At 47.3% G+C, this 22,547-nt stretch overlaps 1 protein-coding gene across 1 annotated transcript in view; it reads left to right on the top strand.

Moving 5' to 3' along the window:
• Positions 1–22,547, top strand: part of LOC136843779 (myb-like protein X) — a 219,032-nt gene that overhangs the window by 20,211 nt on the left and 176,274 nt on the right. Inside the window, 1 exon segment of the mRNA XM_067112488.1 lies at positions 10,527–10,746. Coding sequence (XP_066968589.1) covers positions 10,541–10,746 — 206 coding nt within the window. The 5' untranslated portion in view covers positions 10,527–10,540.

Here is a 22,547-nt window from a genome sequence, read left to right as displayed (position 1 = left end):
TGGTTGTTGGGTTGGCCACCGGAGGTGGACGTCCCAGTCTTTAGCTTATACTAAGTTTAATAACTTAGATAGGCTCGGTCAGGTGGTTGGTCGTTGCTCCTTTTGCCCTCACAGTATGGTCTTATGATCTAGTCCCATTGTGGTCACGCCCCCGTGGACAGATCATCTAGAACTCACCAGCTATATAGGTCACTACCTTGCTGGAGACTCTAGTAAAGCAGAAGCAGGCTTGGGTGACAGTATCACGAAGTCAGCTATGCTAACAAGTAAGGAACCAAGGCATCAATCGCCTACATATATTTGTTTCCTAAATCCTATTCTGTCTCTTCCCACCTCCAATGGTGGGATTCAGCTATATATATATCTGACAGGTAAGTCTCATGAACAAAATGATATTTTAATGATAAAATAAAGTTTGTTCATACTTACCTGGCAGATATATATAATCATAGTGCCCACCCACCTCCCTCAGGAGACAGTGGCACTAGAAAATCTGAATAGAAAATGGGAATGGTTCCTGATACCCGCCTCCCAGCGGCGGGAATGAGTACTAACCACCTGGCCCCACTGCGTGTGCCGCGAGTTTTTGAAATTCTGTCGGACTTCGGAGAATACAGCTATATACATATCTGCCAGGTAAGTATGAACAAACTTTATTTTATTCATTAAAATATCATTTTCAGTTGTTGATTTCCACTTATCGTCATGCTGTTGGAACGGAACCCCTGCCTATAACCGGGGACTACTTGTATTAGAATACGAATAAAAAATGATAATTATGTAATTTATAGTTTATACAACCAACCTAATAAAAATTATGACCTTAATAAACTTAAAAAATTATTTAACAATTCGGAAGAACCTACATTAGTAGTAGGTGATAAAATTTTAATGCTCACAACCCAATATGGGACTGTAATTGTACAAACTCAAATAGAGCAGGAAGTAAAGTAGAAGGATTCATAGATTCAAACGACATGCGCTGTATAAACGATAACAAAATCAGCACATATTTTTCAAAAACACTTGGAAGCTTTCAGTAGATCAAACTCTCTGCACAAGCATAATAGACTGATTGGATTGGAATACAGTTGATGACTTGCACAGCAGTGATCATTTCCCAGTATTAATTTCATTATTACAAAATAATCCCGCCAAGCATGTCTCTCAATACAGTATAACATTCATAAAACAGACTGGGAACTATATTAATTCCATGCTAGGAACATTCCACCATATGAGTATGTACAAGGTCATAATGAAACAAATAGATTTCTTGTTGATTTCATTGAAAATGCTGCTGATAAAGCAATACCAAAATCAAAGTCTCATCCAACAAAATACAAAGTCCCATGATGGTCTGAAAAACTAACAGAATTAATAAAAATAAAGCACCAACTTGGAAGAGACGATTAGATAATTTGAATAGAAAGTTCAATTGAATAAATAGAACATTACTGATATTAGAAGAAAATTTACAAAACTGACTATATTATTATTAGAAATTGATACATTAAAACCTCTATATAACAAAATATCTGCAAAATTTAAAAAAAGAAGTAATTCAAGGAAGAATCATTTCATGGAGGAAACATGTATCAGATCTCTCTAATAATACTCCCATACAAAAAATATGGGAAAAAAATCGGGAAAATAAATGGTACCCATGTTAAACCACCTAGACATGCCATATGAAAAGATGGGAAAAGAATACTTGATCCAAAAGAAGTAAGTAATGTAATAGGAGAAAACTTAGCACAAGTAAGCAGTGATAAAAATTTAGATGAACACTTCCGCACGAAGAAAAACAATACTATAGAATTAGTAACAGTAAATTTTGAAACAATAGAAGATATGTATTACTGTATAATGAAAAATTAATTTGGAAGAGTTGGAATTTGATCTCTTGAACAGCAATAAATCTGCCCCTGGAAGGGACAATATTTGTTTTGAAATGATCTGCCACTCAGCACCTTTGGCAAAGTCATACTTATTACAGTTTTATAACCACTTATGGCTTCAAAATTTATTTCTTGATGAATGGCGTAAAGCTATAATTATTCCTATCCCCAAACCTGGAAAGGATCCCAGTAATGTAAACAATTACAGACCAATTTCTTTAAAAAGTTGTTCATGCAAATTACTAGAGAAAATGGTAAATGCTCGACTAACATGGCACATTCAAGAAAATAAAATTTTAACTCCTGTGCAGTTCGGGTCACAATGTAACAGATCTACATTGGATTCTATATCTAACTTAGAAGACCATATACGAAGAGGGTATGAAAGAAAACAAATTACTATAGCCATCTTTTTTGACGTTGAAAAGGCACATAATACTACGTGGAGATATGCAATATTAAAAACGTTAATAAAAACAGCATCTGTGGACATTTACCTGTTTATCGAAAACTTTCTGACAAATCGCACTTTTCAAGTGAGAACTGATGATGTATTGTCAAGTACATTTCCACTTGAAAATGGTGTTCCACAAGGAAGCGTCCTTAGTGGCACACTGTTTACTTTAGCAATTAATTATTTCAGTAAAATTCTACCAGTTGGAATTAAAAGTAACTTGTACAGTATATGGATGATTTTGCCATATATTATTAAGCATCTTGAATAAAACATGCAGAACAAATCATTAATAAAAGTATAATGAAAATAGATGAATGGGCCTCATCTGTAGGCTTTAAACTATCCATACAAAAGACTCATGCAATAATAATGATTTATAAAAACAAAAAGTGGAAAAGGGATGAAGAAATAGATTAAAAAATCAGAAAGCCTTCTGTACCAATTGGCCACACAGCAAAATTTTTGAGATTGGTATTTGATACTCACTTGAACTGGAAAGCCCACATAACATACATGAAATCAAAATGTAAAAGAGCATTAAATCTAATTAAAAAACTATCGAACACTGTTTGGGGAGCTGATAGACATTCCCTGATACAGTGAAGTGCCCTGACGCTTTCAGGTGCCCTGAAGTGGTTGGACGTTCCCTTTCATCGGAGCACCCCGAAGCTGCTGATCTTCCCATAGCGCTCGAAACCCCTCGAGTCTCCAAGCGTCCTGCAACTTCCGATCAGCCTTCTCCTGCGTTGGACCCCTCTCTTGAACCATTGCAATGCAAGTTGATAACATCCTTAACCTTTTGCAGAAGCCTGCAACTCAGGCTGCCCCTGAATTAGTTGCGATGACTTCTCCGATCTTTTCAGCAGATGAAGAAGAGGAGCAGGATACATCTTCGACGCCGTATGCGTCTCTCCTCAAGTGCCTTCTTCAGCATTTCCAGGAATTTTTCTCTCCAAGCTCTCCGTCCTCTCCAGGTTCGTCTAATTTGATGAGCTCTCAGTCTGTGGATTCGTCTCAACTACCGAAGATGGTTCTCTCCAAATTTTCGAATAAAGCTCTTCGACTAGTGGAGGACTGGCTTTCCGAGAAGAGGGTTCAAGGGAGAGCTTGTTTTAGCGTTCCTCCTTCTCGCCTCTCACTTATGAGGCATTTGTCGTACGCAACAGGAGAAGCTCCTTTCCTGGGAGTGGCTGCCTCCTCCTAGGGGGACTTCTCTGTGCTCATTGACTCAGCACAGAGATCGGCTCTCACGTTGGCAAAAACCTTCTTCATGGCACAAGAGATGGATCATCTTTTGAAAAGTATTTTTAATGCCATTGAAGTGTTGAGTTTTCTCGACTGGCGTTTAGGAGCGCTTGCCAAGAAACTTCAAGAACCAGCTCTTTTGTGCAATGAATTTGCAGACCTGGATAATTTTCCGTCTTGTGCAGATAAAGCCATTAGAGATGGCTCACATAAATTAGCACACTTTATGCCATGGGCGTCTTAAAGAAGCGTGAACTCTGGGTCTCATTCACATTGAAGGGTGTGACGGCCTCACAGAAATCGGCTCTACTGTTTTCTCCTCTGGACAAACAGCATTTGTTTCCTCAGTCCACCATAAATGAGGTTGCAGTGAGCTTGCACCACAAGTCAACGCAGGATTTGTTGACTCAGTCGATGAAGCGCCAGAAGGATCAACCTGCATTCTCGGCTAAACCATCATCTCCACTCGAACATCCTAAGCCATTTCGTGGAGGGATTCAGAGAACGCGCCCCAGGTCCCGAGGTTCGGTTAGATTTGCTCCCCAAACAATAAAAAAATCTTCAGCAAGATCATCCTCTCTCAAGTGAGGATGTAGTCCTTCATGCTTCAGTAGGGGCCAAGCTTCGTCTCTTTTGGGAAAGATGGAGCAGAAGAGGAGCGGATCAGTGGGTAGTAAAAGTTTGAAAGGAGGGATACTCTATCCCCTTCAAGGAGAATCCACCATTGACCAACACGCCCATCGTATCGACAGCTTACTCCACTGGCTCAGAGAAGCATTCGGCCTTGTCGAAGGAAGTGTCATCTCTTCTGAACAAAAAGGCTATAGAAATAGTGAGAAAAGCAAACACGAAAGGATTTTACAACCGCCTTTTTGTAGTTCCCAAAGCTTCATGAGGTTGGAGACCAGTGCTCGACGTAAGTGCCTTGAACGTTTTCGTAGAGAAAATGAAATTCAACATGGAAACCATCCACTCAGTTCTGGCGTCCATCCATCAGGGGGATTGGATGGTTTCCCTGGACATGCAGGACGCTTATTTCCATATTCCAATTCATCCGGGTTTGAGGAAATACCTATGTTTCATTTTCGAGGACCAGATTTTTCAATTTCGAGCACTTTGCTTCGGTCTCTCTACAGCCCCACAAGTTTTCACTCGAGTGTTGGCTCCTTTGGCGGGTTGGCTACGTTTAGCGGGAGTGAGTATCTTGTTGTACCCAGACGATTGGCTAATTCATTCGCCCATGAAGATACAATGCATGAAGGACTTAAAGAAAACTCTTCTTTTGACCCAGGGTTTAGGACTAACAATCAACTTCGAGAAGTCACAAATGACTCCCACTCAGAGGACTCTTTATTTGGGAGTTCTGATAGACTCTCTGAGTTTTTGGCTTTTCCATCATCCAGGAGAGTAGTAGACTGTCTGAGGAAAGTAGACCCCTTCCTCTCGCTTCATTCTTGCTTCTCTAGAACAATTCGTGAGACTAGAAAGACTTCACATGAGACCTCTCCAGTTCTATTTAAGGGTGTGCTGGGATCGAAAAGTTCATCAGGACCGCCACGTCTTTCCAATAACCCCAGAGATAAAGGAGGATCTGCGGTGGTGGAGGTCCGCAGACAGACTTTCAGAAGGGAAATCACTCGTTCCAATGAACCCCGACCAAGACTTCTTTTCAGACGTGTTGGATGTAGGTTGGGAAGCACTCCTGGGGAACCTGGAAGTGTCAGGGAAGTGGTCGTCGGAAGAAAAAGGACTGCATATCAACATGAGAGAGTTGAAGGCTATACATCTAGGTTTGCAACACTTTGCAACACAGGTACACAGCAAGATTGTAGTGGTACATGTGGACAATACCACGGCCCTGGCATACATCAAACATTAGGGAGGAACACACTCCTTTTCTCTCTGTGAAGTAGCGAGAAATCTGCTATGTTGGGCGGATTGGAACCAGACACGATTAGTCACCTGGTTCATACAGGGCAAGTGCAATGTCCTAGCGGACGAGCTGAGCCATCACAAGCAAATGCTACCCACAGAGTGCACGTTAGATCTTCAAGTCTGTGCCAGCCTTTGGAAACTTTGGGGTCAACCGAGCATAGACCTATTTGCATTTTCCAGGACTTACCATCTTCCTCTGTTTTTTTTCTCCATTCCCGGATCCTCTAGCTTGGGCAGCGGATGCAATGATCCTGGACTGGTCCAACTTAGACCTTTATGCTTTTCCCCCATTCGGAATGATAAGGGAAGTGTTAAGGAAGTTTTGTTCTCACCAAAATATAAAGATGACTATCTGGCGCCCTTCTGGCAGCAGAAGGAGTGGTTCCCGGACCTGATCAATCTACTCGTAGATTTTCCGAGGCTCCTTCCTGAAATTCCAAGTCTGCTCAGACAGCCCCATGTCAGGAGGTTTCATCAAGGACTATCCTCTCTGGCCCTAACAGGATTTTGACTGTCTACAGACTCATTAGAGCGAAAGGCTTTTCTAGAGCAGCAGCAGAGGCTATTGCCAAATGTAGACACATTTCCTCCAATAACATCTACCAAGCTAAGTGGGCACATTTTAGGAGTTGGTGCAGAAGAAATAGTCTCTTCCTCAAAAACTTCTATCACTCAAAGAGCAGACTTCCTTTTCTATTTGAAGTCCTCAAAAGGGTTGTTGGTCGCTACTATAAAGGGTTACAGAGCTATGCTAAGCTCCATTTTTCGTCATAGAGGCCTAGACATCTTGAACAACCTAGACTTGTCCGATCTGATTAAGTCTTTTAATATCTCCAAGTCCAAGAAAGAGGCTTACTTCTCTTGGAATCTTGATGTGGTCCTTAAGTGACTTTCCGATCCTCGATTTGAACCAATGCGCTCTTCTTCTCTAAGAGATTTGACTCAGAAAACACTCTTTCTGGTGGCCTTAGCAATGGCTAAGAGAGTAAGTGAACTGCAAGCTATAAGCAAAAGGATTGGTTTTTCAGTAGGTAATGCAGTCTGCTCCCTTTTGCTTGGTTTTCTAGCTAAAAATGAGAACCCGTCACATCCCTGGCCCCGTTCTTTTTCAATTGCGAGTTTATCGGATATCCTAGGCACAGAATAAGAAAAGAGAGAGCTGTGTCCTATTCGTGCCCTCCGTTATTATTTACATCGAACGGAGAAGATTAGAGGCCAGTTTAGTAATCTCTGGTGTTCGGTTAAAAACCCTTCTAGACCCCTTTCGAAGAACGCCATTTCATTTTTCTTGAGGGATCTCATTGTTGAGGCACACTCTCAATTAGTGGAAACGGACTTAAAGCTTTTGAAAGTTAAAGCGCACGAGGTTAGAGCAGTTGCTACTTCGGTAGCGTTCAAACAGTCGTTCGCTCTCAGCCATCCTGGAGGCAACATATTGGAAGTGCAAGTCAGTGTTCCCAGTGCACTATTTGCTGGACGTCGAGACAATTTACGATAACTGCAGTACCCTAGGACCTGTGTCCATAGCTGGCTTAGTGATGGGTGAGGAAGTGTAGGAAGTCTCCCTTCCTTTCCTTTCCTCTTTGCCTTGAAAATGGCGTTGAGTTCTTGGGAGCCTAGGAGGGTACGATGTACCTGGAGTACCCACTAGTTAATTATGTGTTGGGTAGTGGTCTTGTTTTTATTTTTAATCATTGTGTAATTATGGTATAGGTGACTTTGTTGTTCTGTTTTTTGCTGTTGTTGTGGTACTGTGCCCAGGGCAGGGGCAACTATTTATGCTTTGGCGACCTTCGGTGTACAACTTCGTTGCAAAGCTTGACCTTATACTTCGTCAGCCATCGGAGTACTCGTTTGCTGTGAAATGTCCCACTTAAGTAGAGGCGCTTCTGGCCATGCTGCCACGCTGCTACAGGTGAGATGAGCGCCACCAGAGGCAGTATCTACCTGCAGCAGCTCTCTCATCAGGTAAGGAGCAACTAATTATCTTATTGATTTTAAAGTAAGACTTTGTCCATGATTCCCCTCCTCCTTCCAATGTGGAATCAGCTAAGTAATTACTGGGTAAGTTGCATATATAAAAATGACACTTTTATAATAAAATAAATACTTACTTTTGTATAAACAAAATGTCGTGTTGGCGGTGTTCCTCTTTCGTACCCCGAAGGTGGGCGGGGCATAGTCACCTATACAAACAAAAGAATCGCTGCCGCACATTCAGAATTCTAACTGACATTCGAGTAGAAACTCTCAGCTAAGTAATTACTGGGTAAGTATATATAAAACTATTTTATTATAAAAATGTCAATTTTTGAATATCCATGATCATGTAATGAAGAATTTTTCGGAATTTACAAATGATGTATTACAAGATATCATACATCCATCCATCCTATCAAGGGGGGACTGGAGTCTGTATATTTTCTTTCTCTAAAATCTATGGCCTCTTCTGTAACCTCAGATTTTTCCCTATCCTCTACTGCTTCCAAACCTTCTTCCACCACTCTTTCTCAAACTTCCCTTTCAGGTCACCTTTCGGGGAACATTTCGGGTGCTTTGTTAGTTCATCCATCATCTATGCCGTTAGAGGGTTTGTCTTCGTTGCCATCTGCGACTGGAAAGCGAGCTTGGCACTTCTCCCTCTGACCCTACGTCCTTCAGTGATATCTCAATTTTCTTTAGTGAGAGAGGGACCAGGTTTTCTATTTGTGGTCTAGTTCACAGGGTTCAGAGTTGCAACTAGTACCTATTCAGGTGGAATTTTATTTAAGTTCAAGGAGAAAGATTTCTGGCATTCTTCCTCATCTTGACAAGATGAGAAACAAGACATTCTTGTTTCTTGGCCCAAAAGTGGTGCTCAAGGCACTATTGTATCTCTCCTAATCTCTAATAAGACAGTATGCATCCGACCCAAGGATCATAGTTGAACTTGAGTTGACACTGAATCTGCCCTTTGCATCCATGCTAATGGTAGAAACCCTAACTGTGTTTGTGCTTGTCTGCCAAATGCAGGCAACCATTGAGCACCAATCTGAAGACTGAGGCCTTTTTTACTTTGTCCTCACTTTAAGACAGGTGAACAATGGGTCTAGAGCATTGTCATTCATACCAGGATAATGCAATTGCCCCCTGCCAACCTGAATTTCCTTTTACTTTACAGGAAGGACAGGTATCCTCATGAGTCTTTTCTAGAGGATTATTTGACTTGTTGAACCAAGCTGGTATAGGCCCCTATCAGCCTCTCACTTTGGATGCCAGGCTGTATAGGAAGTAACAGGATTCAGCTTTCCCCTACTCAGTATACTTGGCCAGGAAGCTTGCATTCCCACACAATGACAAACCATCCCTTCAGTCTTTTGCCTTTGAAAAAGATTTGGGATGTGGCAAAGGTTTATAACCTTGTGTTCTGATTCCATAAAATAATACGTCCCACTAAAGGAGTGTCTCACTGTAAAAGACAGTTAGACTTACTTTAAATATATTAGTGACTTACTTGAGCTATTGGCACTTCATTTGTACCAGAAACTGACAGTCAGTTGCCTCTTCTTTTCCATAGAATTTATGCAGACTTTGGTGATGACTGTCTGGATTATGCCATGAAACCATTTATATCACAAATTTTGAAGACTTCACTGCTAAACCCTTTGTTACTCTTTCAACTCCATGTCAATCATCTCAAAGCAAAATAAGTAATAAGTTTTTGAGTTTGAAGGACATTTCAAGAGGGTGTGTTCTGTTCAGGTTTCACTCTCATTAAGCTGACATCATGGTGTTCATCCTCTGGCTGCATGAATCTTGTTAAACAACATATCTGTTGATAAAGTCGAATGTAGATATATTGAAGCACTGACCTACCTTCTACTGTAGATAAATGATTAACAGGTAACTTGATGATTATCAGACTAGCTTTTTAGTAGTCATTGGGTACTCTTTGTTTCATCCATCATAGACCATCATTCTTGCAATCCATGGCTTTCCAAATTGTTACTAGGCCTTGATTCTCATTGTACTTGTGCTAGGACATATATGCTTATCAACTTTGGCAGTTTTGTCAGCTTCTGGGGCACTATGCCATAGTATTGCTTAACATGCAGCCTGAATACAGTACTGAAGAATCCTACATCCACAGATAGGTTAGTGACATGGCTGACACAAATACCGATTAATTCTTACTTGAAGATATTATCCAAGTTGAAATAGTTCTTATTTTACTTGCCCTTTAATGCAAGTACAGACAGTCCCCAGTTTACGATGAGGGTTCCGTTCCTACGCCGTGTCGTAAGCCGAAACATCGTCGAAAATCTTAAGAAAACCTTACTTTCAATTAATTGGGTGTCTTGAAAACGATGTACCATGCATTTTTATTGAGTTTTTCATCAAAAACCCTCCAAATTTTTATTATTGTGCCGTTTTGTGCTATATTTCTTCCGTCTGATCAGCGCTGTAAGTATCATAAGTCCAGAACGTGTCGTAAACTGTGAAATAATTTTTGATGAATATATTTGAAAAGCGTCATAAGCTCGGAACATCGTAAGCTGAACCCGTCATAACCCGCGGACTCCCTGTTTATCTCTCTTAAAACAAAAACTATATCAAAGTTTTAAAGAAAAAAATTTTTTTAAAAGTTACATACTGATACCTTATATCAAGGACTTCCCTTTTCCCTTTCGTTAGATGAAATATGTCACCTGATAAAACTGAGTATGTCTGTCAGCAAATGGAGGTCATACCCTTCCTTGAAAGCCAATCTTTACTGAGTAAGTGCGGATGTGGGATGTACCTCATGAACTGATCTGTTCTAGAGTACCAAAGTACTGTACTGTAATGGGCTCCAGTAAAGCAGCCATTTGTAGCTACAAGGTATAAAATTAGTTGGTAAAATTTAATTATTTTTTGTAAAATAGGTAATTCTTGTTTTTTAAATGTTGTAGCATTAGAATGGATATGTTCTTGAAGAACCTGTTAATTTAAATGTCTTATATTCTAAGATGCTTCAAGTATGATGGAGGTGCTGCCTAAAGACCCAAGGTCACAAGAGCCTTGGTGGAATGATCGCTGTGAAGAACTGTATCGTCAGGAATGTGAGGCAAGACTTCGTTTTGAGAAAAATCCCTCACTTGAAGCATCTAAAGCCTTCAGAAGGTTGCAGAGGCGGTTTAGTAAAGCAGTTCTTGCAGCTCAAGAAAGTTATGCATATAAAATGCAACTGTAAGTACTATTTTGATACAATGTTGCTCAGATTATTAACTTATCATAATCTCTGTTTCATATTAGGATATCATAGCCTGGATAGTACAAGATTGTTCAGTGTCATATCTTCAAGTGTGAAGAGTCGTAACATACATTGGATATTTTAATCCATTTTTTGTCATAAGAGGATTGATGGCCATGTGTAAATTTCTCATTTCTATAAGTGACTTACCAAGTAATTATATAGCTATAAGCTTCCTACCACAGCAATCTAAAAATTCAATTGTTCCTACACAATATACAAACCAACAGTCTTTTACATTAGGAATTACTTACAGCGAAGCTGGAAACGGACATTAAGCTGTTGAACAAGGTGGTTAGGCATTATCTGCTGACAGGTAGGCAGGAATACCTGCCTGCCCAGATGTAAACATTCCAGTTCGCTTCTGGCCATGATGAGTTGCAGACATGTTTTCGGATCTCTTTGCCTAACTGTCATTAAGCTCCTTTTTATCCTGGTGGGATCTTTCTGTATTTTTGTGTATATATTGTGTTTGTTTGATATTTACTAATATACAAACCCACAATTTGTGATAGCCTTGCATAGGCCGTTGTTCCCCACCGTCTATCTCAGGATTGGTGGCCAGGGGCATAATATTTTGCTCCCCTTTCATTCATTGGGCTCATGCCCTCCGTGTACAAGGGCGTGACTCCTTCCCTTTTCTACTTGTGCTTAGTGTTGGTCTTCGCTGCCTGCTCTGTTAGGGTGGGGACAACTTCGGAGGAGGGTTGCCAGGCGTCGTCAGTTAGTATCACTTCCACAGCACCCTTGGTAGCCCCTCCTTTTTCCTTGTCTCTCTCCCTTTAGCTTCTTCTGTCTCTCCTTTGAGAAAGATCTCTCTGAGCGAAGATCGTGAGAGGGGTGTGGTCAAGCGACCTCTTCTCAGGGGCCTCCTCTCACTTTGTAGAGCAGTTCCCCTTGGAGCAAAAGTAGTTTCCCTCTACTAATTATCTTTGCTTTTTTTCTTTCAGGTTGACAGTGAGCATTGTGGGTGCAGCAGTATTTGGCTAGATATCTCACTCTTGAATATCTTAGCCTGAAGGAGTTCTCGACACTCATATGGTGATTGCTTAAGGATCGACCATACTACCCTGTTGGGATGGCATAGGTCCACATTGCAACACTGTGCCACATCAATGTAGATCGATCGCTATTATTCGCTGGCTCTCATGTATGCTGTGGCACTGCCTCTGGTGTATCTGTGGCCCAATCTGCTCCCTGCTGTGCCTCCTGTTTGATTGCTCCTGTTGCCCCGGTGAGCAGTCACTGGGCAGCTCCTCCTAGCTGCTGCAGCTGCCCTTTTTTTTCTGCTGTCCAGACCACTCTCGTAGCCCCTGTCACAGCTGTCCTGATTGCACCCGTTGCTACTTCTGGCCATTGCTGTGGCTTCTGCCATCCAGATCGCTCCCGTAGTTCCTGCCTCAGCTGTCCTGATCACACCTGTTGCTACCCCTGGTGTTTGTGTCCTAGGCTGCCTCTGTTGTGTTCCTGCCTAGCTGCCGTGTAGGTTTTGATGTTTCATGTCCACCATCCTGTAGAAGATGTTGGAGTGGAAGCTAAGGCAGCTGCCCTGTGGGAGGTAGCCACTGTCTTCTTCTGCTTTATCTTCGACTTCTTCTGCTGCCTCTTCCCTTCCTCTTCCGAGGTTTGAGGGGGTCCCGGTAAACCAGATAGGCCCTTCAGCCCGAAGGAGAGGAAGGCTGCTTCTTCCCTCCTTTATGTCTTTTACTGGACATCTAGGGATTGCCTCCTTCCCAGGAGGCAGAGGGTCTCTCGTCGACTCTTCCCGACCTTCAGGTTCTGGAACTGATTCGCATACCCCTGGGTTTTGTGTTTTGGAAGCCGCAGGCATACAGACCTCAGTTTGCGCTCCCATCACCAGCCCTAGAGGTTCTGCCTCTAAGACAGGTGCTGCTTCAGGCGCCCTTTCGCAAACAGCTCTTGAGTGCTCGAGATTCTGTGGAATATCAAGTATCCCAAATTGGCACTGGAGAGTACTCTCCCCATCCCAGTTCAGGAACAGCGCCAGAGAAAGGGCCGAGGCACCCAGGTGTCTTGGCTCTTCCTGCCAACACTACAAGCACTCCCCGAGCACTTACCAGTGCTCAGTCAGGTTCCTAACCTAGTGTCTCGATCCCAACGGTTCAAACGCCTGAAGAAGCAGGGAGGAGGTTCCCTTCAGGAGTCGTGTGGGACTTTTAAGGGGCTGCCTCTCTCCAGGGAGGCAATTTTCTCTCAGCCCTTCTCGCCCTTGGGCGGGAACTGATTTGCATTCTCCTCTGGGGTCTCGCGTTTCGGGGGCCACATGCACATGGCCTCTTGGGGCTGCGCCCTCGTTGCCAGTCCTTAGAAATCTGCATCCAAGACTGGTTATGTGCCTTGCCCTTTTGCTGTTTCTTAGGAAGCTGAAAGAAGCCTCTCCCGATGATTATTCTTTCAAGTTTTGGGAGTCTCGTATGGCACTCGAATTTTATGAATCACGAGCACTCACCTGGCAAGAGACACAGGACGAGAGAAGGTACCGAGACACCCAGGTGTCTCGACACTACCTGCCAGCTGCTTCGGTTGCTTGGTTGGATCCCATCCTCGTGTCATGGATCTTAGGATTCGAGCACGCAGGACAGCAGACACAGAATCCCCCTTTAAACCTTCTTGAAGGGCTTCAGCCTCGAAGGAGTTTAGAGTTCGGGAAGTCTGCACTAGTTCATAGCATATGAGTTCCTCCCTGCCCAGCTTCCGATTGCATTCGCTCAATTGGCTCAACTCACTTGTCTTCGGCTCTGCTTGCTCGCCCCACCCAGCCCCTGATTGCATTCGCATGATTGGCTGGGCTCGCCCTGCTTGCCTCCCAGGCCACCACTTCCACCCAGTCCAGATCACGTGAACGTGATCGCCATGGCTCAGCTTGGCCCCGCTCGGTTCTTCCGAGTCGGGTTCTCAACATTCTTCAAGTGAACTTTCTGCTCTTCCCAGGAAAGCAGTTTGCCACGGCACAAGCGCTCTTCTTCCCTTGTGCTGCAGTCATCACCTTCGGTTGATTATCGCTCATGGTCTGCCTCTCCTGATGGTCTTCCTGGCAGGACAGGAAGGGGTGCTCTTTCTCCCCACCTTTTCTCTTTTCCTCTCGGTTGTTCCAAGAGGTGCGAGACGGACAGAGAGAACTCTGATGAATATGTCTTTCTTCAGAAGTTTAGCTGCCGGAATGTATTTTCGGGATTGGTCCTGGATCATCTCATGGTACAACCAGGTAGCCAAGGAGGGTTCTTGGGATCTGTCAAGGTCTCCCTCCAGGGAGAGAGGTACAGGAGTTTCACACTTCAGAAGCATCGAGGGTCTTCCTTTTCAAGTTGCGATCACCCCTGCTTCTTGGAGAACTTTGCGCCGATACGTCAGCGCAAGGATCTCCGGGACAGACCCGCGGCTCCCTCAATGAATAATCTTCATCCCTCGTAACCCTTGCAGTTCCCGAAGGGACCAAGAGTTTTCTCGACCAAATGAATACCTTTTCTTCAGACAAGGAGTTCATTTAGGTCGAGACAACAAGCTCCTCCCATGCCTCAACAGAGTGTGAATTCTTCTTGCCTCGGAGGGTCTTGCCGACTTCAGGTTTTTCTGACTCTGCTTCGTCCACTGGAATCTCTCTCTGCTTTTGCCGTGAAGGGTATTCTCTTCTGCAATGAGAGGCGGCGATTCTGGAGGACACCTCTTGGTTTCCTCCAGGCAGTCTCTTAATAGATCCACGATCCTTCACTTTTTTAAGGCTTTCTCTCCTCGGATGCAACCATTCCTGGAGAGAACATTGCCTTCTGGGGACTGGTCCTGTCTAGGGGTGGGTCTTCCTACACTAGGCGGTAACCTGTGGGCAATTCTGATGCTAAGAAGAAGGATTTTGTCCTAATTCGGATCTCTAGTTTTGTAAGTCCCAAGTCGGCTCGACCCTTAGGAATGGACCTTTACTATGTTCTACCTGTCTTCTTCAGAGATTTGCCAGATACTTCGGTAGTCAAGGAATGTGCCAGGGCACTGCCTTGTCCTTTGAACAATGGCCTTGGGTCTTCGCCATCCTCGACTCCTAAAGAAGTCCCAGGCTTCGGAAGGAGATCGCAGAAATATACAGCCCTCTTCTTCCCACTAGATGGTGGAAAGTGACACAAGTATGCGCACTTCCCATTCTGGGAAAGTGCGCATACTCACAGGAGGAGGGCAGAAGGAAAGAGAGGAAGAAGTATCATCCGTACAGAAGTTCTACTGCAGATGCCTGGATGAAGTGATACTTGTCGAGTCTCTGGACCTGACAGTGACATTGCCAAGCCCTGGGAATGGATTCCTTCAGGAGAAGTATCTACTTTCCTTGGGATCTTGGCAATTCTTTTTGTCCAGCTTCCATCCCGCCTCCTTTCCCTTGTTCCTGATTAGGGAAATGCCAGCTCGGCTAGAGCTAATTGTCTTAGTACTTTGTATCCTGTCATCTTGCACAGGCTTCCCCGTGGTATTGTGAGACCCCCAAATTTTCACCTATAAAAAAGGATTTTATCATGTATCTCATGTATCATGCGAGGTCCTTTTTTAAAAGACCAAATTACAATAGACTAGCCTCTTTTCCTTCATCTCTTTATCCCATCTTCTAGTTAAATAAGTTAAAAAAGTAAAAGACAATGATAAAAGTATCTTTAGTAATGCTTTACTCATTGCTTAAACAAGTACAGCCATAAACAACCGAATGAGAAACAGCTGTTTTGCTATGAACAGCCAAACCAGATAATAACAGCTGTTTTGCTTGCTTTTCAGCCATTGGACGATAGTAAGTAATTACCATTTGTTCCGACACAATATACAAACCCTCGGTCCTTTACATTAGGGATTACTTTCAGGCGTAGGCTGGAAATGGCCGTTGAACTTCAAACAAGGTGGTTAGGCAGTTAACTACTGTCTGGGAGGCAGGAGTACCACCTGCCCAGATGTAAGCATTCCAATTTGCTTTCAGCCGTCGTAGCGCACGGATGTTGTTCTTCGTCGCTCCCTGCCTGACTGCTCTTTTTTTCATCATTTTGGTGGGAACTCTTACTTTTTTGTTTAAATCTTGAACATGGGCAAACCAACTAAGCCTTCCTATCCCCAGCGTGTATGTCCCGGGGTGGGAGGGAAAAAATGTAACTTTTCGATCTAGCGTCCATGCGGACCCACACGCTCTCTGCCCATCGTGCAGGGGGGGCGTGTGTTCGTGAGATGCTCCCTGTAGTGAGTGTTGCTCTTGGTCCCCCGAGCAATGGAGGAAGTTCGAGGGGAGGAGACGTTACCATCGTAAGCCTACCAAGGAGTCGTCCGAGGGGAAACGCCCCTGACGACTCCGTTGGTGGCAAATGTGTCGGGTTCGTTTCTCCCTCCCGGCGAGCTTCCCCTGCTTGCTCCCTCTCCCTCGGGTGAGGACTCCCCCTCCCCTTCCTCTTTCATTTCATCGTTTGTGGAAGGGCGCGGGGGAGAGTTGGACCAGGACATCCTCTCGGAGGTCTCTTCCCGTTCTGGAGGGGAATTTTTTCCTCCAGAGAGAGTGGAGGCTTCCCGAACTAACCCGACTTTTGCTTCAGGTCTCGGGCTGGATAGCCAGGCTATGGACTCGGCCTCAACCTGGCTACACCTGGGCCTACTTGGCACGTCACTGGAGGGACTGACACCTCATCTCTCCACCACTCCAGTGACCACTCACTCGGCAACGACAGCCACTACATCAACAGTCACCATGTCCAGGTTTGCGCAGCTCCCGGTATCGGTAGCTTCACATCTGGATACCCAGGTCTCAGCTTCCCCTGCCGTGCAACACGCAGTACCGCTGCCTCCTGGCTTCCTGGCCCCGTTCACACAAGCAGGCCCCGCCTACATGGTGACATCATCCTTCCCGTATGTGACTGTCGCTGCCCCCGTTGCTGACCCTGGCTCGTCTACGACCGCAGTTCCTCGCTTCACGTTCCAGCCCGGCCCTTCGTCTGTTCCTCTCCCCATTCCATCGACTCTGGCGCGGCCTGGCATGACTACCCACGCGGGAGGGGCGGCGCCTGCATTCCTGGCCCCGCCCACTTTTGTTCCTGGCCGACACACGGTTGCTCCCACCCAGGTAAGTGCTGGCCCGAGCTCCGCAGTCTCTTCCCGGGATGTGCCTTCTGCTGCAGCCCCTCCTGCCGCTCCTGAGTCTTCGACTGTGCCCGCCTGGTTTGGAGATCTAACAGCGATCCTGAGGCAGATGGTGAAGAAGAAGAAGAAGAGGTCTAGGAAGGTGTCATCTTCGTCTTCGTCTTCATCATCATCGTCATCGTCTTCGTCTGCTGCCTCTTCTGCTTCTCCTTCTGGGGCTTCACAGCCGCAGAAGAAGAAGCCTGCCTCTCCCCCCACCGAGGCTTCTAAGGGTCTGCCTTTTTCCACAGGGAAGGCAGTGGGATCTCTCGTCGGCTCTTCCCGATCCTCGGATCAGGGAACCGCTGCCCTGGCCTCTGGGTCAGTCGCATCTGGAGCCAAGGGCATGCAGACCAAGGTCTGCCCCCCCCCCACCCGCTGTGCCTAAGAAACCTCCTGCTTCGAAGGCCAGCGAGTCCGCATCGGACACTCGTTCGCGAGTTGCTCCGAGTACCTGGGTCCTCAAGGAGACCTGGGTACCCCAGTCTGATACGGGAGAAACTTCTCGCCGTACAGACCAGGGCGTGGGGTGAGAAAAAGAGCCCGGGCATGCAGGTGCCCCAGCTCTTCCTGCTGGCACTCCTGCGAGTGCCAAGTCAGGTTCTTGGGATAGCGCTTTGGCCCCTCGGGGCCGAACGGCAGAAGAGGTGGAGAAGAGGTCCCCTGCTCAGTCTCCCCGAGAGGCTATGGCCTCGAAGAAGACTGGGGCACGTCCAGAGGACAGCGCAAGCTCGCGCCAGCCAGACACGCGCTCGACTCCTCCCAGTCCCCGGCCACGTCCGCGCGGCCAGCCTGGCTCGGGGGAGGCAAGCACACGTCTCGGCTTGCGCGAGCCTGCCCACTCTCCTCGAGAGATTGCTACACCTAGGCGAAAGCAGTCTCCTCGACCCAGGCTGCCATCACCACCGCGGGTTGGTGGCCACTCCCAGCCCACTGCCTCTGTTGGTTCTGCCAGCAAAGCCAGTGGGAGAGCCCGATCCTCCTTGCCTGTCCCCTCCGCCCCTTGGGCTTATTCCAGGGGGCGCAAGTCGGACAGGAAGAACTCGGCAAGTTGTCTCCCCAGAGTTCTACCTTGTGGGCGTACGAACCTGGCTCGGTCTTTGGCTCGACCAGGTCTTACGCCTGCGTGGTCCAGGAAGGATCACGGGGGTCTGCCGAGGTTCTCTCTCCTGCAGGGAGAGTAGATCGGGAGGAACGCACCTTGGAAGGACTCGAGGGTCCTCTGCCCCAGGACGCGGACACTCCTGAGATACAGAGGACTTTTGCAGAGGTTATCGCACTGATTCTTCAGCACAATGACCTTGGGGAAGGGACCATGGCTCCTTCTGTGGATCATCCGTCGCGCCTCGAATCCTTTTGGGGACCTAAGAAGGAACCCAAGGCTTCGGTGGGGCTACCGTGGTCCACGCTTGCCGAGGGGTCCTCGACCAAGTGAACAGTCTTGTGTCTGGGCAAGACGGCTCACTTCATTTGAGCCGCTCGGACAAGCTTCTTCCCCCCCCTCTGCCTCGCCAGAAGCGCTTCTATACTCCAGCTGGAGGGGCGTTGCTGACCAAGCAGGTTGACCCGGACCTGACTCGTCTGGATTCGGGTCTGACGTTGCAACAACTTACTGGTGAGAGTATCTCCCTCTCCCAGCAAGAAGCTGCCACCCTGAAAGCCACCGCCATGGCAGCCTTCCAAGCAGTCTCCTGGCTCGATCTGTGGTCCTTCACAGTATCGAGGGTAGCTTCTTCCACGGGCGCTATCGTACCTGGGGAGGATTCCGCCTTTGGGAGACTGTGCCAGTCTGGGGGTAGGACTATTTCCTACCTCGCCCACCAGACTGCAAATCTGTGGGCAAACCTGGTTCTGAAGCGAAGAGACGCCGTTCTCTCTCGCTTCTCCAGGCCTGTAGGTCCCGAATCAGCAATCGCCCTTAGGAATGGACCGTTGCTGGGTTCCTCCTCTCTCTTCCCTAGAGAGCTGGTGGATGCTGCGGTAAACAAACGCCGGGCTGATGACAGCGACAGGCTTGTCCACCAGGCAGTGGCCAAGACCTCAGGGTCTTCTCATTCCACTGCGGCCAGGTCTTCGGGCCAGGCTGGCACTTCCTTGGCCCCTAAGAAGTCCCAGTCTTCGAAGGGGTCCTGATTAAACACCCAGCCTTCTTCTTCCTCGAGAAGGGGGGTCCCTCCCACCCTTTTCAGCCTACTTTCCAAGCCGATAAAGGGGGCAAAGGGAAGAAGAAGAAGGGGAAACGCAAGGGACGGCATTCCCCCCCAACAGCTGCCGAAGGTGGGGGGTTGCCTGTCGAGCCATTGGGCAACATGGCAGCGACACGGAGCCAAAACCTGGATAGTGGATGTCCTTTGGGAGGGATATCTACTACCCTTCGAGTCTCGGCCTCCCCTCACCTACTCTCCGGTCCATCTCCAAACCTATGTTCCAGGATCATCGAAGGACACCGCACTACAGCAAGAAACTTTGCAAGCCATGCTGAGCAAGGGTGCTGTAGAAGTCGTGTCGGACCAGTCCCCAGGTTTTTACAGCCGTTTCTTTCTCGTGGAGAAGGCCTCAGGGGGATGGAGACCGGTCATAGACCTCTCTCCCCTGAACCGTTTCGTTCGCCAGACTCGGTTCACAATGGAAACAGCACAATCTGTGCTGGCCCCCATCAGGGAGAACGACTTCTTGCTTACATTGGACCTGAAGGATGCGTATTTTCAAATACCCATTCATCCATCCTCTCGCAAGTACCTCCGCTTTGTCCTCAGGGAGACGGTCTTCCAGTTCAGGGCACTTTGTTTCGGGCTCTCAACCGTTCCCCAGGTGTTCATGAGAGTCTTCTCTCTCTTGTCAGCTTGGGCCCACTCGCACGGGATACGTCTACTGAGGTATCTCAACGACTGGCTAGTCCTGGCAGGCTATCGCTCGCAGTTGCTACAGGACAGGGATCGGCTCCTCGAGTTTCGCCAGGATCTAGGGATCGTGGTAAATCTCGAGAAGTCAGATCTCACACCCAAGCAGAGGATAAAATACCTGGGCATTCTGATAGACACGGTGGCAGCAAAAGTCTTTCCCTCGGACTCTCGTATCAGCAAGTTCAGGCAGGCAGCACAACTGTTCCAGTCACGACAGGAGCAGCCAGCCCGGCAATGGCAAGTCGTCATCGGTCACCTGTCATCTTTAGAGAAGCTAGTACCTCATGGGCATCCTCACCTGCAGTCTCTTCAGTGGAGACTAAAGGAGTATTGGTCCCAGTTCCAAGACCCCCAGTCCTTCCTCATCCCTCTTTCCGAGGAGGTGAGGGAGGACCTTCGCTGGTGGACAGACGACAGGAACCTCTTGATAGGAGTATCCCTGCATACTCCCCCTCCGGACACTTCTGTTCTCGGACGCATCGACCGAGGGATGGGGCACACACCTGGAGGAGTTGCTGACTTCGGGAGTGTGGCACCGAGACGACAAGCACCTTCACATCAACATCCTGGAACTCAAGGCGGCCTTTCTGGCCCTCCAAGAGTTCTGGGATCGAGTGATGGGATGCTCCGTGGTACTGATGAGCGACAATACCACAGTAGTGGCATACGTCAACAAGCAGAGGGGTCTGGTGTCCCACCAGCTTCATCAGTTGATGATGCAGGTACACGAGTGGGCCACGACCCACTTGGTAGAGCTGTCAGCCAGATACATTCCAGGCAAGAGGAATGTCGTGGCAGACAAGCTCAGCCACCAGAACCAGGTGGTTGGTCCCTCCACCAGGAAATAGCGGAAAGGCTTTTCGATCTGTGGGGGCGTCCAGCCATCGATCTGTTCGCCACCCGGCACAACAGAAAGCTCCAGGTCTTCTGTTCTGTCGTGCCGGACCCATGGGCCGCTGCGGAGGACGCACTCCAGCATCAGTGGGACAACCTCGACGTGTACGCCTTCCCGCCATTCTGTCTGATTTGCCGAGTGATCAGCCGAGCGATGATCACCCCAAACCTCAGAATGATTCTGGTGGCACCCAAATGGCCCCAGGCCGTTTGGTATCCGGACCTGCTAGCTCTCCTCTCCGAGGCGCCAAGAGAGATTCCCCCCTGGCCCAACCTGCTGCGTCAACCTCATGTAGAGCAGTTCCACCTGGCAGTGCATTCCCTGTGTCTTCACGGCTGGAGGTTATCCACCATCTCTTGCGAGCAAGAGGCTTTTCGCGTCGCACAGCAACAGAGATGGCTGGATACCTCAGACGATCCTCCGCAGCGGTATACCAGGGAAAGTGGTCCGTCTTCTGTGGTTGGTATCGTCGAAGAGGTGTCTCTCCGATTGGAGCCTCTGTTCAACAGGAGGTCGCGGACTTCCTCCTCTTCCTTCGCCGAGAGAAGCTTCTCTCCGTTTCAGCCGTGAAAGGCTACCGTGCCGCACTCGGCCTAGTCTTATGGCTGAAAGGAGTAGACATCTCCTCCTCTTTCGAGATATCTCTACTGATGAGAAGCTTCGAAAGGTCTTGCCCACCCAGGGATCTCAGGTCCCCTGCGTGGGATGTGACTCTCGTCCTGAGGAGCCTGACTAGTGCACTGTACGAGCCTTTACGAGAGTCGTCAGACAGGGATGTGACCCTCAAGACCGTCTTCCTGCTAGCCCTGGCATCGATGAAGAGAGTTGGCGAGCTTCACAGACTTTCCTTTAATGTTAAACACTTGAGGGGATGGGGATCAGTTACGCTCGATTTTGTCCCGGATTTCGCAGCGAAGACTCAGAATCCTTCGGTCCCTGACACACGGTTCGAGTCCTTCACGATCCCCTCCCTAGAGGACATTGTAGGTAATGAACCAGACGAGATGCTACTGTGTCCTGTTAGAGTGCTGTGGTGCTATCTGAAGAGGACTCGACACCTCTGGCCTGAGTGTCAACGACTCTTCGTTAGTACTGGCTCGACCAAGAAAGAAGTGTCCAAGAACACCATCTCTTTCTGGCTTCGTGAGACGATAAGGAGAGCGTGCTCTGCTGCAGGAGAAGATGACACCGGTACGCTTCGTCCAAGAGCTCACGAGGTCTGCAGCATTGGTCCGTCCCTCGCATTCCGGAAGAATATGTCGGTATCACAGGTGCTGAAGGCGGGAGTGTGGTCCTAGCAGACTACCTTCACCTCCTTCTACCTCCGAGATGTTGCACACAAGTCCTTGGACACTTTTTCCTTGGGTCCTGTGGTGGATGCTCAACAAGTTGTGTAGCTTACCCAGCTCCTCTAACAGGACAGGTTGCGTCTCGCCTAAGTTGTACTGTTGTGATTCGGGGAATGAATGTGGGGTGACTGGCCTCTCTTCCTTCTCCCTATCCTGGCTCTCTTCCCACGGGCAGGGAGTGAACGTGCCGTTACAAGCTGGATCTGGCGGTTGATGCAGGTAAGCACATAATGGGAGCTCCCGTTCTTTCTTCCATTCAGGTTGATAGAAGCAACCCCACTCCTTCCTCTTGCAAGGGGAGGAAGGAGACCAATGACTGTAAGACAAACCCAATGCTTGTATTTGCCTTTATGTCATCCGATGTCAAATTCTTCCTAGCCTACTTTGCATGAACTGACATCTTCCTCTTTCATGCAAAGGGACCCAGAAGTCTGACAACTGATCCT

The sequence above is a fragment of the Macrobrachium rosenbergii genome, chromosome 12 (genome assembly GCF_040412425.1).
Source record: "Macrobrachium rosenbergii isolate ZJJX-2024 chromosome 12, ASM4041242v1, whole genome shotgun sequence".
NCBI lineage: Eukaryota > Metazoa > Arthropoda > Malacostraca > Decapoda > Palaemonidae > Macrobrachium > Macrobrachium rosenbergii.
This window is presented reverse-complemented; position numbering and strand designations above follow the sequence as displayed.